Source organism: Aotus nancymaae, unplaced genomic scaffold (assembly GCF_030222135.1).
Source record: "Aotus nancymaae isolate 86718 unplaced genomic scaffold, 86718_ANA_hifiasm-v0.15.2.pri h1tg000131l, whole genome shotgun sequence".
NCBI lineage: Eukaryota > Metazoa > Chordata > Mammalia > Primates > Aotidae > Aotus > Aotus nancymaae.
In genome coordinates this window covers 4,553,160-4,572,073 of record NW_026988546.1, presented here as the reverse complement: position 1 = coordinate 4,572,073, position 18,914 = coordinate 4,553,160, and the positions used below count along the sequence as shown (strand labels likewise).

General features: G+C 43.4%; 1 protein-coding gene across 1 annotated transcript; it reads left to right on the top strand.

The window, feature by feature from the left end:
• The first annotated feature begins 800 nt into the window (after positions 1-800).
• On the top strand, positions 801-13,976 carry NMS (neuromedin S). Its single transcript, XM_012475831.2, has 10 exons — positions 801-883; positions 3,088-3,143; positions 3,769-3,819; positions 7,941-7,964; positions 8,058-8,111; positions 10,044-10,118; positions 11,213-11,248; positions 11,833-11,874; positions 12,988-13,022; positions 13,948-13,976. Exons 1-10 carry the CDS (start codon positions 808-810, stop codon positions 13,958-13,960), a joined length of 462 nt encoding a protein of 153 aa, XP_012331254.1. The 5' UTR covers positions 801-807; the 3' UTR covers positions 13,961-13,976.
• The last annotated feature ends 4,938 nt before the right edge of the window (positions 13,977-18,914 follow it).

The following is an 18,914-nucleotide window of genomic DNA, read 5'->3' as shown; positions in this document are numbered from 1 at the left end:
CGTTCATAAAATTAGGATAGTAACACATTCCTAATAGATTTTCTGTAAGAATTACATGAAGTGACCTGTGTGAAATGCCTAAAAAAATTCCAACATGTAGAAGTTCAGTAGAAGGAGTTATTTTATTTTATTATTATTAAACAACATTGTCATGTTTTCTTGAATACTGATATTTGAAATATTTAATTTGTTCATTAAAATGAATCTGGAAAGACCTCAAAGAGGCTAATTTCCAGCCATGATTTAAAAAACAAACAGAGCCTCAATTGAACTTCAGATTTTAAAAATATTCTACCCAAGACTCCAAATTTTGTCCTTCTTAGATGCACCAATACTACACAACATCCTTTGTTAATGGTAGAAAATAAACAGCTTTGTAGGAAACAAGACTTTATCATGCAATAATTTATAGTTTTGTGTCCATTTTTTTATTAAATAGAGAAAAAGCTATTCTTGAGTCAGAAATGTTTCCCAGATCATTATAGAATAACAGTCATGACTCTCCACCTTTTATTTTCATTGCTGGGTTGTAAAAGATGACTCTCTACAATGCCTACTCCAGAAGGGTATTATTCTACAAATAAGGGCCCAGCATGACATTTATGAAAAAGCCGGGGTCCTTCTGTGCAAAGCTGATTGGTGATCAGCCAATGGGCTCCGGGATGCTGTAAATAAAGGCACTTCCTTCTCTAGGCTGATCAGAGGCAGGACAGAGGGTTGCCTCTGCCTGTGGACCTGCGAGAAATGCGCAACTCCTGTCCTAGCAGTACACGTCTGTGGCCAGCAAGGAGAAACCAGACTCTAACAATGAAACATCTTCGTCCCCACTTCCTTCTCATCTTGGTCATCTACTGCTTCTGCATGCTACCGATTCCCTCCTCAGGTAAGGGGAGCTTCATCAGGCCACATCTGGCCTGAACTCTGAGGATGATTGAGACAGACCTTGATCACCCAGGGCAGTTCTGGAGGGAGTTAAGCTTTATTTTCCTCCATCAGCCCTCATTTCTGCCTTCTTGATTTCTGGCTGCAATTTGTTTCTAACCTTTAGGAGAGGATGGACAGAGCAAGATGCTATAGTCTTTTACCAAAGGAGATTTTTCCCTGTGGGACTGTCTTTAAGTTGCTCCTGCCCCAGGGATGTCCTGAACATGTGGCTAAAACTGAAGGGGAGGCACCTCCTGCCATGAGTTAGGGAAGATCCCACTTCTTAGCCATTTCTCCTCCCTGGATTCTGAAGAGAGGAGGACAGAGCTTACAGTCCCAGAGATTGGAAATTGATGGGCAGTTCGAGATGGGCGGGAGAGGAGCGCACACTGGAAAAAGGAATCTTTTCAAAGTCTTTCCGGTGGCTTTTAGAGAGGCCGAATTCCAGAGTGCAGTGGAAGCCCCGACCTCCCGGGGCCGGGGAGCTGTCCCAGGTGCTGACCGGGCGCGGGCATCACCTCACCAACCATGAGAACTAGCGTGGAGTGAGGGCCTGTGTTTGGAATCCGTTACCACTATCTTCATAGGATGCAGGGAAGTGGGCGGTGGCAGAGCAACTACGGTTGGAAACACAGACTATTTCAAAATTTTAGATTTTTTCATTATAATTTTGACTTAGGGGGTAAAAAATCTTCGGAAATATATTGATAGAGAAAACATATTTCAAACAGTATGTTTGCTTTGTCATGTTCTACAATGTAATCACAAAACTGGGCCTTGCAAAGGACCGTGAAGATCATCTAATTTAACCTCTCACGGGATGCAGGGATCCCTTCTGTAGCTTCCCTGGGGAAGATCTTAGAGATTCCATTTAACTGCTTTCAGTGACCCCAACTCACTCCCAGCCTAGGCCAGCTAGCTGCTGCCTCTTTGCTCCAGTAGAGTACTGTTTATATTACACTTTTGTAAATCTGTTATTACCTTTTATTTATCTTTCTATATGTTTATACTTACCTCCCTCTTTTTTCCTATTCGACTTTATGTTTCCTGAGGGTCTTTACCTTTTATTAACACAGAATCTCTCCATAAGTCTTTATAGGATTCGTTTGCATTACTTTGCGTTATTGAATGATTCCAATCATCAAAAACTTCTTTACACTAAGCTTAAGTGTGATCACATGTAACTTTCTAACCATAAGACTTTGTTCTGTTATTTGGGGGATTCACAAGACTAATATCTCTTACTTATTGCAGTTTTCAAAATAGTTGAAAGCAGTTAGAACTATGCTCAGTGACCTTACCTGGTATCTTATCATTTCAAGTCAGAGTATTACCTTTTAAAGTTTAGGCATTGTTATTTGAATATAAGATAACATTGCCTTCACTTTATCTTGGCTCAGAGAGAACACAGGCAGCAAATTACAACTCAGTTTTGTTTTGTCTTGTTTTAAAATATAAACTGCTCTTGAGCCATACATTCCCTGTTCCACACTTTAAAAATCTAAGTTCCAGGTTTTATATTTATCCATCTAATTTCATCCTGTTAGTTTTGACCTATCCAATTGATTCTTTCAGCTGCACTGTAGCTATCCCACCAAGTGTTCTATCACAAGCAAATGAAAAGAGAAGTTCACTGAAGTTAGACAAAAGGTTGACAGGGTCCAGCTGCATGCCAGCAGCCTTTCTCAGAATCCATCCCTAGAGAGTCTGTAGCAGCAGAGAGATGGATATTCATGTGTCTTCAAAGTTCGAAGTTCAAAGGTGATTCTGATGGCCATCCTTTATTGACACCATTTTCTGATATGCCATCTCATGAATTCTATCAAAATACAAACTAAGTTGTTACCTTGGCATTTTTTTCCTCCTCTTCACCAAGTTGCTAACAGTTGTACTGAGCACTCATAGTAAACTAACAATCATGCTATTTTTAATTGATCTTTGTATAAATCTCAGATTTGCTAGTGGTAAGTAGAAGTGTATTTTCTTTGTATATCCTTTTAACAACACCAGATCAAATCTTACTTTCCCATTGACCTTTTTTGTATGGTTCTTTGGTGGTTTATTATTTTGATAGAATCTCTGTCTTATTTTCATGGCAAAGACTTTGAAGTAAATGCATGACCTCCTTTTTCTAATTAATATTTTTATGATTTCTCACAATAGGATTTCCTCAACCTTTAGCTGATCCTCCAGATGGCTTGGATATTGTGCAGCTTGAGGTACCCAATTATTCAGTAATATGAGATTTTTATTTAGTCTGGGCCTTGAATACATCATGTGTTTAATGTTCACTTTAAACTATTTTGAGATCAGATTTTTGGCTGCAGTCGAAACTCACTGTTGCCATTTTCATCATTTAAAGCATCCTGAGGGTTGTGATGAAATTCACTGCCACCATGTGAGAAGATAATGTGACGTTCAGAAATAGGACAATTTTAGAATTTAGATATGTTATAATGTAATTCTGCTGACTGAAGAATTTATACTTATCTTTGATTCATTGTTTAAATTTCAAATGCATCATAGATGTACCTACTTTCAGGGTACGTGTGATATTCTGACAGCTTCATATAGTGTGTTATAACCAAATTGGGGGAATTGGAATATCAATGGATATTAAACATTTACCTTAAACATGTACCTTTTCTTTATGCTGGGGGCATTCAAATTATTCTCTATTAGCTATTTTGAAATATCCAATAGATTATCATTTACTGTAGTCACTGTACTGAATTAGTGAACACTAGGCCTTGTTTCTTCTATCTAATGGTATTTGATTACCCATTAGTCGATCTCTCTTCGTCCCCCTCATCCCTTTGATTTGTTTTCTTCATTTTTTTTTAGCAGCTGGCATATTGTCTGAGTCAGTGGGCCCCTCTTTCTCACCAATATAAGGTAAAAATATATATATGTATATAATATATATAATACTATATCTGCAACAAACACAGTCTTTTGCTACCCACAGGAGAATACTGTGTGCATGTGTAACTGTGCATATATATGTGTGTATGAGAATATAATTTTAGAAAAAATCAAGCCAATTTCTTAAATATAAATTACTATAAAATATGGGTAGTTCATGTATATTCTTAAAATTATTATAACCATATATAATTAAGCTAATTGTATGTTATGATATATCGCATATTATAAATTGATATGCCATGATATAGCAGTTCTCCAAAACAATAGTTCTCATTTAAAAGACTTCAGTAGCTGGTTGGGTGTGGTGGCTCACACTTGTAATCCAGCACTTTGGGAGGCCAAGGTGGGTAGATCACTTGAGGCCAGGAGTTTGGGTCCAGCCTGACCAACATGGTGAAACCCTGTCTCTACTAAAAATACAAAAATTAGCTGATCATGGTGGCACATGCCTGTAATCCCAGCTACTCAGGAGGCTGAGGTAGGGGAATTGTTTGAACCCAGGAGGCAGAGGTTGTAGTGAGCCAAGATTGTGCCACTGCACTCCAACATGGGTGACAGAGCAAGATTGTCTCAAAAAATATATATAGACTTTGACTATAGTAACCACACAGAAATATTTAAATGGATACAAAGTAAGTTGATTTAATTGAAAGTACAAAAAGGTGGTCTCAGGATAGCCCATGATACCTAGGATAGCTCTACATTTTCATACATCCCTCACCTCCCCCAACCCACAGCACCCTATGCTCCAGTCACAGTGAACCTCTAACTATTCCCCAAATGTGCCAGACCATTGATGTCCTTGCACAGTCTTCTCCTTAGTCAGAAATGCCTTTGCCTCCTTCACAGGTTGCAATTAACAGTCCAGACTCTAAAATGAAAATACCTGGTTTCAAAATCCAGCTGTGTTTAAACTTTGTAGTTTCTTAGTTGCTCTGTGCCTCGGTTTTCTTATCTGTAGCATGGGGGTAATTGTCATCGTACTGCAGAATGCTATTGTAAGGAGTAAATGCTTCGTATTTGTGAAGTGCTTTCACCAGCATCCAGAACGTGGCAAATGACAACACTTAAGTGCTGGTTGTTGCTATTGCCTCTTGATGCAACTAATTCTCATTCTTCAAGACTCAAATGTCACTTTCTCAAATTTCATGAATATATCATGCCTATTTCTTCTTATTTTCAGTTTACCACTGTGCATACGTTTGAAGGCAATTGTTAGCTCTGATTTTCAGGAATAATCTTTACAGCCTTGGTACCTGGAGCAGAAATTTGGGCTGAAAACTCAGAGTTCTTCATTCCTTTGTTACTTCCTCCACATGTTGCACAAAAGGGATTTCCTGCTCCCTCAGATGAAGACCATGGGGGTGTCCTCTGCATCAGCAGAGACAGTGGAAGTGTGGCTGTCCCACGTGCAATCTGCAGTATTAAATTGGGTTATGGGGATCCCCAAGAGCAAGGGCCCACTAGGAATTTAATTGAAAGTACAAAAAGGTGGTCTTAGGATAGCCCATGTTGCCTAGGATAGCTCTACATTTTGACGTTGAGTCACATCTCTTCATCTCTCACCTCCCCCAACCCACAGCACACCATGCTCCAGTCACAGTGAACCTCTCACTATTCCCCAAATGAATTTCCTTCCATCATCTCCATTTTCCAAGCCTATCCCATTCATTGTTTCCAACTGCAGAAGAGCCGAGTGTTGCTCAGTGAACAAAAGTGCCAATATTTTAAAGGTATGAATAGAGAAACTGGCTCTTCCTGGCCTGTTGCTTCTCTGAAATGTGACCTTTGGCATGTCTCTTCCTCTTCTGGGGCTTTGGTTGCCTCAACTGCCCAAAGTCTGGATGTCTTCCCAGGGCTCTAAGTTCACTCCTGCTCTGGTTTCCAGAACAGATCAAGTCTGTGACTCTAGGGGACCTTTAACTCAAGGCAATTCAGAAAGCAGTCACATTCTGCAAATAATGATATCCACAAAATTCTTCATGTTTCTGGTCATCATGTGGGATTAGAAGAAGTTTCAATGGGGAAAAAGGGCAATAAGTTCTTGTGAATAGAGCTCTACCATTCATTCATTCAAAAGATATATTTATTGAAAGCATGCCATATGCCAGGTGCTGGGGATGCAGTAGTAAAACAAATTGAACACCTGCTCTCATGGCATTTGTATTCTAGTTGGGGAAATGAATAATAAACAACATATATCAGTAAAACATGAAATAATTTTTTCTCTAAAAAGAAAAAATTAGGCCAGGTGCAGTGGCCCATGCCTATAATCCCAGCACTTTGGAAGGCCGACGCAGGCAGATCACTTGAGGTCAGGAGTTCGAGACCAGTCTGGCCAACATGGTGAAACTCTGTCTCTACTAAATACACAAAACTTAGCCAGGCATGGTGGCACATGCCTGTAATCTCAGCTACATGGGAGGCTGAGGTAGGAGAATTGCTTAAACCCAGGAGGTGGAGGCTGCAGTGAGCTGAGATCGTGCCATTGCACTTCAGCCTGGGCAATGGAGCGAGACCCTGTCTCAAAAAAGAAAAAAGTAAAGGAAGGGGCACATGAAAGGTTGAGCAGGGTGATTAGCACCAGGAAAAGCATCTTCACATTCCTCATCAATTTTTGACCAGAAAAGTAAACATAACAGTATAAAGCTGATTTACGTAGTACAAAAAACAATTATTTGCCCAATAATTGTCCATAAACACACACACACATGCACACACACACACACACGGTTGTGAACAGATGCTGACAAGAAGACCAGGAGCTGTAAAAATAGCAAGTACTTTCTACTGGTTAAAGATGGTGTTTATAAGGAAATAAGAGTTCATTTCCACAGAGCCTCCACTACTGGTAATGTTGGTGGATTATAGTGTGTGCCTATGTGTGTGTGCCCATGTTTGTGCATCCACACACATGTACATGATAGAGAGAGAGAGGATGCATACGTATTATTCTCTTCCACTGAAGAAATTCTCCACAAAGTTTGCAGGAAGATGTAATTGTATTTACAGCAATATAATTAGAAGTAATATTAACAACTTTAATTTTTGTCTTGATTGAGGTTTCAGTTGATTCAAAGATGTTTAAGCATGAGTGAGATGTGAATGAACGATACTAGTCAGATTCGCATATTTAAGTGATTGTTCACAGTGATCATCTCTAGTGACTTTATAACACATGGACATGAACACTTACGCTATGGTTTTGTAAGAAGCGTTCTTCCCGGCATCTCCTTGAGTCAGATAAGTGCACATGCATCCATCATCCACGCAAGTGAGGGCTGGGGTGTGTGCACTGGTAAGGATTTAGAAATGGAAAATTGGACTTTATGCAAGAAGAGCAAAAATTCATGTAGAAAGCTTTTGGAGAAAAATAACCTTGGTCAACATGAACTGTAAAAACTGAGTAGTAAGATACACTCTGCGGCAAATTTAAAACTGCAATAGTCAGTTCATTCCACCCTTAGTCAGATGGTTATTTGCTTCTATGCATCAGAGAGTAGGTCTCGCCTCCCCACCACCTGAAAATTGAAAAGATGAAATGAGATTAGACTTTTCAGATGATGACGTATTGCTGGCAGCTTTCTTTATTGTAAGATCTAGCATCAGCCGGGCGCGGTGGCTCAAGCCTGTAATCCCAGCACTTTGGGAGGCCGAGTAGGGTGGATCACGAGGTCAAGAGATCGAGACCATCCTGGTCAACATGGTGAAACCCCGTCTCTACTAATACAAAAATTTAGCTGGGCATGGTGGTGCGTGCCTATAATCCCAGCTACTCAGGAGGCTGAGGCAGGAGAATTGCCTGAACCCAGGAGGCGGAGGTTGCGGTGAGCCGAGATTGCGCCATTGCACTCCAGCCTGGGTAACAAGAGCGAAACTCCGTCTCAAAAAAAAAAAAAAAAAAGATCTAGCATCAACTATAGTCTCATTAAATTTGCGTAATGGAGGAATTTCTTTTTAGATTGCCAATCTATCATAATATTCAGGTAAATCCAGTAAGGTCCATGGTGTACCTTATACAGAAAACGTTACCAGTTGCCTGCCCTTGTAAAATTTCACATAACTTACCCACACAATTCTCTTTTCAGGATAATCAAGATGTATACAAAAGGGTGAGTACCGCCCAGCCCAGTACGAGGGCATGCAGCTTCCATGTTTAGGGCAAGTGACACACGATACTAATATCACTTTCTTTTCTTATTTAGTTTTTGTTTCATTACTCCAGAACTCAAGAGGCAACACATCCAGTTAAAACTGGGGTCGGTATTTTACCATGATACTCTTTCCGTAAAAGTGACTCTCCTTGGCATGTCATCTGTCCCTTCTTAATATGTGCAGACAAGTAGAAAACCTGGGCCTCCAGATATTCTCTGGGTAGTAACTTCCCAGGGGCTTTTCCCTGAGGCTGCAGGGATTCTCTTTCTCCCTCCAGGGTGGGAGCGGTGGGTAGCTGACTGATCTGAGAAGTTAGAGAATAAATTATAGAAAAGGAAAAATAAGTAGAAAATAACTTTTTATTATGCACCTAAACAGAGGTACAGGAAGAGCCTGGTAAACACTGTTTTCTCTTTATATTGCTTTATCTTACCATCTGTTTTTAAATTTGTGCTTTGTAATGTGTACAGGACCATCCCCCAGTAGTGATCCATGGATGTGCATCTTCCGTGGCTTTTGCGATGTGTATGTGCAGTGTGAATAGTAACCATCACCTCTAACTTTCCTCCTACAGATTTGAGTTACCCTCTGGAGAAGCTTCTGTAGTTGAAGTTCTATGGGGTATGATTTGAGGAATTTTAGAGAGGCCATAGAATATATATATATATACACACACACATATATATAATCTTGCTCTGTCACCCAGGCTGGAGTGCAGTGGCACAATCTCAGCTTACTGCAACCTCTGCCTCCCAGGTTCAAGTGATTCTCATGTCTCAGACTCCCAAGTAGCTGGGATTACAGGCATGTGCCACTATGCCTGGCTAATGTTTGTATTTTTAGTAGAGACAGAGTTTCCCATGTTGGCCAGGCTGGTCTCGAACTCCTGACCTCAGGTGAACTGCCTGCCTCGACCTCTCAAAGTGCTTGGATTATAGGCATGAGCCACCACACCCAGCCAGATATAATTTTTAATTCAAGTACCCTGTCATAGCAAGTAAAACTCTACCACTACGTCTCTTATTTACATATTCTAGGCTCTCCAAGTCTTAGGATCCTTAAAAAAAGCAAACAACCAGGAAAAAAATATTTCCCCTAAGAATCAATCAGTATTATAGATGTAGGAATGGAGGAGGAGGATTTTATTTTTAAGGCACAGTTTCACTTTTATTGCCCAGGCTGGAGTGCAATGGTGTGATCTTGGCTCACTGCAACCTCCACTTCCCAGGTTCAAGCCATGATCTCCTGCCTCAGCCTCCCAAGTAGCTGGGACTACAAGCACGTGCCACCACGCCTGGCTAATTTTGTATTTTTAGTAAAGACAGAGTTTCACAATGTTGGTCAGGCTGGTCTCAAACTCCTGACCTCAGGTGATCCACCCACCTTGGCCTCCCAAAGTGCTGGGATTACAGGCGTAAGCCATGGTGCCCGGCCCAGGAGGGGGATATCATCAAGACCAACAAGGGTACCAAGAAAGGAGAAAGAACTCTAGAAAGCAAAAGGCAAACTGTCTGTGACACACTTCCAGTCTTACTCTAAACCAAAGCACACAGGGAGGATTCACGAGGACTAGATGAGGGCAGGTGTGTGCACCTGGGTGTGCATGGCAGTCATAGACAAGATTAGGAAACCAGAAGTGCATGGGGAGGACTACGGGGGCTGCCTTCCACCTTTTCCCTTGGATGAGGAGGGCACCCCTGGGGAGGGAGAAAGAATGCATGTGGAGCTGCTTCTAGGACAAGGTGCTCCACTCCAGGAGCACAGAGTGCTGAGGGTTAATGCAGAGAAAAGTCCGATTTACCCTAAGGGAGTATTTTAAAGGGTTGTGTTGGAATTGAAATCGGTTCTCAAGGCAAGGGGCTCTTTATTGAAAACATAAAATTTCCGCCTTCTGCTCAAAAATGGATTTTATTCTGAAAATTAAACCCATTTGTAAGGGAAGTGAGTAGAAAGGAAGGCGCATAGCCCTGGGCTCTCAAAATACTCCTCTGCTGTCGATGTCCCCGTGTCTGACCCTCCGTGCCTCTCTGTTGCAGTTTTCTCCCGTGCATCCTCTAATGCACCTGGCTGCCAAGCTCGCCAACAGACGGATAAAGAGAGTTCTGCAGCAAGTATGTGCTTTTATTCTTCCACCATAGTTTTATGCCACTCACAGTCACTGAATCATGGTAAAAGTATACTGTCACCTTGGGGCTTGCTGTCATTCCCTCCTCAAATCTCAGTCTCCACCTTGGCAAAGGAGCGCTAAGTGGAACTGCTGATCCTTTAATCCTGCACGAATTCCTGGACCTCCCCGGGCCTCAGTTTCCTCCACTGAAACCCCATGAGGTGTCCTGAAGGGCCAGGGGAGAGACTCCATGGCCCAGCCTGGTTTCATCCCTCTGCTCTTCTGCTCCTTTCATCCCTAGGTTGTGTCTTTGTTTTGTACTTTGTTTTTCACTTCCCCTGTCTCTTTCTCTTGATGTGAAACTTGCCCTGTGCCCTGGCGATGTCTTCTGCTTTCCATTGTCCTACCTGCCCGTTGTCCATTTCCCAGAGCTTTCTTCTTTAGTTTTTCTTTTTTAATTTAAAAATTACTAGCTGAACCTGTTCAATGGTAATCAAAGTTTTGTTGCATGGTAGCAAAAATAAATAAATAGTGAGAGAGAAAATTTATTTTGAACGCCCTGCCCAGGTAGGGTGACCAGCTCATCCTGGTTTGTCCAGGACTTTCTTAGTTTTAGCTCTGAAAATCCCGAGGCCCCGAGTGTCTGGAAAACTGGTTGCCCATCCTGGGGACCAGTAGCAGTTTGTCTGATCCCCTGCTAACCGTAAGCCTGCAGGTACAGTCTTATTCCATTCTTATACCAGATTCACAGGCAATGAACAAGCTGAAGAAGCCGAAATGGCTAATCCTTGAAAAGTTGCTTGAGCTTTGCAATATGCCCATTTCAAAGTTGGGGCTGTTAGGAGGAGCAAGCGACCTGAACATACCTGGACACAGATGGTAAGCCAGCCAAAATGACAAGCTTGCCTTTTTGAGCAAGAGCTTGCTTGAGAAGATCATGGCTGTGATCCCACCATTCACCATGCTCTCCACCTCCTCTTACGCACCAGACTTCTGACTACCTTCGAAGGAAGCCAGGGAGGGCAGGGTCACCACAAGACAACTGCAAGGTCATGATGTGCTTTGCGTTGAATTAACCTGTGCCTCATTTCCTTGCAGGGTTCGGGGACTGCTGCAGTGGACTTCACCAAGAAGGTACACAAGAGCCTTGGAGACTGCAGCCCCTAAAGAAAGCCCGACCCAAGAAGGGTGGGGAAGTCCTTGGAGCCATCCACCCTGTAGTCCCTCCAGATCACTTCTGGGTAGAGCTGGTCTCAAAAGGACCCTAAGAATCTTCTGTGGCTGAGCAATTAAGTTCGGGTTTCCCTGGGGCAGACAGGAACCATAGGGCAATGCCTCTGGCTGTTCAGATTTCACCTCCAGCCCCACAGATGCGTCACCAGGAGCCAGCTGCTCCTGGGGCCTTACTTTCTGTAGCTCAGGAGCCTGCCATTGTACAGACTCCAATAGAGGTACTGCCAGAGCACAAACCCCGAAGACCAGTGGTTCTCCAATGTGGCCATGCATCAGTCATCTGGCTAAAATTCAGACTGCTTGGCCCCACCCCAAAGATTCAGTGGGTGTGGATTGGGGCAAAGAGTTTGTATTTCTTACAAGTTCCCAGAGGTTGTTGGTACCACTGGTCTGGGACCACCCTTTTTGAAAGCTGTCCCTGTCCTATTTTTGAAGAACTTGTAATGCAACATGGTTGCATAATGGCTTATGTTTTTATGTTGCAGGATCCTGCTGCCACCTGGGGACAACCCTTTTTCGTTTTCAGGGTATAGGATGTTTTCTCACCTTTGCTTTCTAATCTCGAGTCACTGCAGCCATCCCAATCATGGAGTGACTGCAAACAGCAAAGCCAGGACCCCTTGGTGAATTGGTGGATAATTGTGGGGACTCTCTCACCCTTCACTGGGCATCACTCCAAGTCAAAGTCTCCTCCTACAAGCCTGTAAAGGCAAGGGTCCAACAGGAGAGAAGCTGAGAGCACCAGAGTAGGCATAAGGAAGTTCTGCTGACAGACAGACACAGGGTACACCAGAATCTGAGCCCATGTTTTAGAGCATTAGGGTCCAAGATTCGTGGACCCAAAAACACATGGCAGGAGGAGCTTAGGTACCATGCTCTCCTCCTTCCTGGGTGACAGAGATTCTTGCAAAGGTCGCAGAGTCAGAAGAGCTATCTTTTAGATTTTGATCTGCCATTCACTAGCTGTGCTTCACCCTTGAGATTCTCAGTATTTGCATAGAAAAATGAGCAAATCAGACTAGATCCATGCCCCCAGAAACTGCATTAAGTGAATCACTGGTGCTAAAAGGTACTCTGCAAAAGTCAGATGAGATTGGAAAACACTGCACCCAACAGTCACAAAGACTCACAGTACACACTGGCCCATCACAGGCCCTTAAGAAGTCCTGCAGAACACAGCCTGTGTCTCTTGGCTCACTCATTTGTTTCCCAAACATATGGACCACGGAGCTGCTTCCCACCCCTCTCTCACTCCTATGGGTCTGTATGACTTACTTGTTTCCTGGAAAGTGCTTTGAGAAACAGTCCATCTCCATGATGTCTCCAGACTGAGCAGTCCTATGCTGCATGGTTTGTGGAACCTCCCACCACATAAGCAAAGGCTAAAGGGTAGGGGTGATGGGTAAGTGACAGTGTTGGGGTCCTAGGAGCAGCAAGGTTCCTGGAGCACTGTCCCAGAGGACCTACAGACTAGTACTAGCACAGGGCGAGGGTTTCCCAGGTGAGTCCCCATGGAGGGGAGTGAAATCCCAGTTAGAAGAATGAGGCCTTAGGGTTCAATAGAGAGAAGAGCTAAATCAAGATATAGGCTGCAGAAAGTTTTATCTCACTATCCGTAAGTTGCTCCTTTTTTTTTCCAGCCCAGGAATGGAAGAAACATTGAAGATGAGGCCCAGTAGGTAGTCCAAGGTCAGCTTCATCACAGTTTTTCCCTTCCAAGCAAATCTTATGTGTCTGACTGGAGGGAGTGAGAGGCAGCCACAGAGGGACCGTTGGTCAAGAAAGGAGGACCCTGCGTAACCCCCAGGGACTCTGCCCCTTCCCTTTTTCTACTCATAGGACCACAGAGACCCCCACCCCAACCTAGCAGATGCAGGCTGTCTGGGCAATATTGCAGCCTTCACTTCTGTACCTAGCTCTTTGAAGTCATGCGGTCTCCGGCTGTCACTGTGATGGGGATGCAGGCTCATTGCAGCCCAGCTGGGCTCTCTGTGACTTCTCACCTGGCCCCCTCTGATAAGGAAACACCACCCTTGCATGCTTGGGTGGTGCACCAAGGAGTCCTAGAAGCTACCAGGCTCCCTACAGTGGGATCATTTCTAAGTATGGCCAGGCAAGGCTGTTTCTTCCATCCAATTTTGCTCTGAGATCTAGAGTTTTAATCTGGAGAGATTCTGTGGACTTCAGGCCTGTGGAAGAGGAAGTGAATGCTCAAGGGCAGCTCCAGGCCTCCTCTGTCTCTCATGAGAATGTGGTCCCAAGGACAGGGGGCCGCTGTCCTGTGGATGCTGTCAGCAGGGTCCCAGCAGTCCAAGGTGTCTGAGAAAGCTGTCCCACTGCTGGGAAATGGCACTACCCAGCAAACACAAGGCGAAGATGTTCTCTGAAACCATAGTGCTTATACCAATCTAATGGCCTAATTAGATACAGCAAAAACAAATCTTATGAGTACTGATCTTGGGGAAAGCAACTCAGGCACTTATGACACGTCAAACTGAAGTCTAATTGTACAATATGTTACATAATAACCTGCCCCTGGGCTTTGTCTTGATTCGGAGAATGAGTTGACCTGAGCGGTGCATTTTTCTTTTATTTTTTAGGATTCAATGGTGAAAGCAAGCTGGATCTGATGAGGCTATCCAGGGATTATGTTGAACAAACATCAAACTTCTTTCCACAAACAATATTTAAAGATATTTCTCTTGCTCTATATTCACTAGATATTTAGCTTTATAAAAATAAAGTATCATTGTGTGATATTGTGAAATAGATATTTGGTCTTTGTCCATATTTCTTGACATACAGGTTCTGAAATTCTTGAAAATTTCAAATTGTTCAGTGTCTCTTTGTATGCTGATGATTGGCAGTGAGTGGCAGACCCTAGGTAGCTTTGGGATGAGGTTGGTCACCAGGAAGACCAAGGCAGGACTGGAGGATTGGGAGTTCAGCCCAATCCCAATCTCCAGGGAGAAGAGGCACCAAAAGTTGGCTGGTCACCAATGGCCAATGTTTTAATCAGTCATGTCTATTATGAAATTAAAAAATTCAAACTTTAAATGATTTGCGCCTTGAGAGAAATGTGACTGTGTGTTCTCAGTCCTATAAATGCAGATGCCACTTCTGCTTCTCCAATTATAGATGAACTCCTTTTCTTACTTTTTGTTCTATAAAATGACTAAGAAAGACTGAATGGCACCAGAGATAAGACCCCCTCCCCTCTTAATTACTGACCTTTGTTAGAGATTAACTTATCCCTTTATTATCTCGCACTCAACTCAGACCAGATGACGCAGAAGACCCCATGACTATTATATCCTCAGTGTGGAATGTTAAATACCCATCCCGAAAAAGAACACAGCCTATAACCAGTCCAATGGTTGTAACTATGCACTAACCGTGTACGGACAATGTTAACATCCTATTGAACTTCCTGAAACCTTGCCAATATCAACAACCTTCAAACCCCTCCACTTCAGAATGCCAGTTCCATTAGCTTGGAGTTGGCATTTCCGGGTGGCTATTTTCAAGCTTTGAGCTCGAATAGAATAAACTCTGTATTTAATCATATTTTCTTAATCTCATTATTTAAGGAGGACACTATGTAACCTTAAAAACCCAAAAGGACAGGGTTGTAGATAGCTTTTAGATAGCTGGACACATGGAAGTTGCTGGAGGGTGATACACCCAGAGAGGGCATGGAAGGTGCAAGCCTTTTTCCACATGCCTTGCTCTATGTATTTTTTCATCTGTATGCTTTGTAACACCTTTTGTAATAAACTAGTAATGTGTTTCCCTGAGTTCTATAAGCCACTCTAGCAAATTAGTCAAACCTAAGGAGGGGGTCATGGGAGCCCCAGTTCATAGCCTGTTGGTCCGAAGTACAGGTAAAATAACCTGAGGCTTGCCACTGGCATTGGAAGTGGGGCACCATCTTGGGGACCGAACTCTGAGCCTATGGGATCTGATAGTCTCCAGGTAGATGTTGTCAGATTGAATTGGAGGGCACCTGCTGATATCTGCTGCAGAACTGATTGCTTGCTTGGGGGGAAACCCCACAGGCACTGGGTATGAGAGCAGAGGAAACACTGTTTTTTTCCACTCACACTGACACACCATTTTCATTTTCTATTGGAAAGTCTTCGGTGGGGGTGGTGAGAGGATGGGGTATATTATTTTTTAAACAATAGGACATATTTTTAAAATTCACCATCTTTATGGCCTACCTATCTTGTTATTATTGAGGATTGAGGGCTGGGTTTGGGATAGGCGGGATGGCCTCAGATCCTGACTCCTCTGCTTTTAGCTGGGTGACCTTGGACAGGTCACTTCCTGTCCCTTGCCTTAGTTTCCTCCATGGTAAAATGATGTTCGTATGGTAATAATAGTAACTTCTCCACATAGACTTTGTGAGGACTAAGAAGATGGTCCATGTGGGAGCATCTTGGCATGTGGGACACAGTGAACAGTCAATAACCATTGGCTCTGATTATATTCAGATGGTTTTCATCATGCAACGTGTACCAAAGGGACTCGAGAGCTGTTTCTTTATTGCTGACAGCATTAGGTTAAGGCACAGCAACCCCAGACTCTCTTAAGAAGCCACATGGCTCATGCAATTGCCCAATGGTTTATTCTTGCCCACTACACAGACAAAATCAATTCATTGGAACTGGGACATTACAGTAGAGAAAGAGTTTAATGCAGAGCTAGCCAAGTGGAAGGATCAGAGTTATTACTCAAATCTGTCTCCTCAAAGACTCAGGGTCTAGAGTTTTTATGGGTAATTTGGTGGGCAGGAGGCTAGGAGGTGGGTGCTGCTGGTTGGTTGGGGATGAAGTCATAGGGTTAGGAAAAGTGTCCTCATGCTCTGAGTCAGCCTCTGGGTGGGGGACACAAGACCAGCTGAGTCATGAATCAGGTCTGGATGGGGTCAGTCAATTGCCAGAATGCAAAAGTCTTGAAAAACATTTCAATCTGAGGTTCTACAATAGTGTTATCTGTAGGAGCAATTGGGTAAGTCACAAATTTTGGGACCTCTGGTCACATGACTCCCAAACAATAAGAAATTACAGAAATGACACAAACATTTTAGCAGAATTCAGGCCCCTGGCATAATCATAAACTCATGGCAAGAAAGGGGTTAGTTGGAAGGAGGAGCTATTATCCTTGCTTCAAAGTTAAACTATGGGCCTGGTGCGGTGGCTCACACCTGTAATCCCAGAACTCTGGGAGGCTGAGGTGAGCAGATCACCTGAGGTCAGGAGTTTGAGAACAGCCTGGCCAACATGGCAAAACTCTGTCTCTACTAAAAAATACAAAAATCAGCTGGATGTGGTGACACAACCTGTAACCCCACTACTCAGGAGGCTGAGGCATGAGAATCACTTGAACCCAGGATGTAGAGGTTGCAGTGAGCTGAGATTGTGCCACTGCACTCCAGCCTGGGCAACTGAGCAGGACTCTGTCTCAAAACAAAACAAAACAAAACAAAACAAAAACAAAGTTAAACTGTGAACTAAATTCCTCACATGGTTAGACTGGCCTATGCCCAGTAAGGAGTGAGGACAGCCAGCCTGTGGGGTTAGAAGCAAGATGGAGTCACCCACGTTAAACTTGTCTCACTGTCATAATCTTTGCAAAGGTGCTTTCACTCAGCTTTTCTTCCCTGCCTCCTCCTCTGTAAATATCTGTGTTTGCATTTGACTAGAAGGAGTCTAGAAGACCTCCCAAGATCATCCTATGGAGGAGATTAGGCGGATGTGTGTTCAATGCAAGGAGGGATTCCGATGACATGACCTAAATAACACTGGCTATTCCTTCTTTTAACTTCTCAAGTGCTTCATCAGACTTAAAAGTCCTCCTTTTAAAATGTCCGTTAGAATTTGTTTTTGTATTTTAGCGTTTGTAAGCCTCTGTACTAAGTCTGAAGCCTATTTCTGGAATGGGATGTTTTAAGACCCCTCAGTAGATCTTGTCACACAGAGACGAGATGAGCAAACCTAGTTCTTCCTGAGTATTTTTCTGAGTGCACGGGTGCAGGAGATGGGACCAAGCCACTGGCCCAGTGCTCGGCGTCTGTAGGGAGCAGCGCAGGTTTGATGAGCAGAGCACAGTGTTTGTGTGAGAAGCTGCTAACACCAATCTTCAAAAACAATCTCAAGATATGCAGGTTGACCAAGGATGGTAGTTTCTACCCCAAACAGAGCCTCAGAATCTTCTTTGCTAAACCAGTAATAATAAATCTCACCTTAATGCCCTTGGCGCAATGCCAGGGGAATGATGATTAAAGAGGGTGGGGCAGGCCAGAAGACCCCCGTTTCCAGGAACACTATTTGAACTAAGAGCTCTTCTTTGGCCAAGCCTGTCTGTGATCCTGGGGAGCTGGAGACAGACTTTGCCTTCCCAGACATCGCATCATTCATTCCTTTGCCCACATCAGTGTCCAGCAACATTCTACCCGTGCCAAAGAATCCAAAGATGAAATGAGACTCTAACTGACATCTTCTACACTCTGAGATCTAGGCCTCCCCACCTATCGAGCTGGGCTGATTTTGGCCTGGTTTCCCATGAAAAGGAGGTTTATAAGGTTACTCTGCCTTAGTGTCCTTTCTAATAAGTTTGAATCTAAGGCCCGGATTCAGTCACTAGATGGGGGATGCTCCCCTACTTAGTGCTGGCGCTCACTTTACCAGGAGAGGCCATGCCTCAGCCCATTGCACAGGGTCACTGTGTGACCCTCAACAAGATCAGGGGTCTATATCTGGCCAGGAAAGAGCTGTGAAAGGAACTTCTTAGAACCTTGGAGTAGGCAGAGGTCTCATTGATCTTTCAGCCCTGTCTTCTCATGGGCTGCCAAGGAAAACAGCCCCGAAAGGCAAAGTCACCTCCCCAAGGCCACACAGCAACAGGCAGCTAGGATGAAGCCTGGGTCTTTTATTCAAAAGCCTAGGTGCTTTTTCCACTATAATATTACTGCCCTGTATTGTTTAATAGTTTTCTAGGACTGCCATAGCAAATAAACAAGACTTGGTGGCTTAAAACAAAAGCAATTTATTCTCTTACAGTTCTGGAGCCTAAGAGTTTGCTCCTCCTGACTCACGGCAGCATCACTCCCATCTCTGCCTTGCCCTTCTGTGGCCTCTCTCTGTGTCTGTGTCTTTTCCCTTTCACGCCTCTTGTAAAGACACTCATCATTGGATTTAGGCTCTTCCCTGATCTAGGATGTTATCATCTTCAGGTCTTTCACTTAATTACCTTTGTAAAGATCTTTTTTTTCAAATAAGTTCCCATTCACAGAATCCACAGGTGAGGCTGTGGACACCTCTTTGGGGGGCCGCAACTCAAGCCGCATCCTTAGGATCATTCTTTGCTGCTCCTCTCTGGAGCTCAGAGCCCTTTTGTTGGCTCCTGTTCCAAGAATCCTCTGCACTCCCTCACATCCCCAGCCCATTCTTCCACTCTCTCTTTTCAAATAGGTCCGCTCAGTATCTCACTTGTGCAAACACTTATTCATTAATTCTTTCTTTCAATATTTGAATGCCTGCCAGATACAGAGTGTATTAATTGT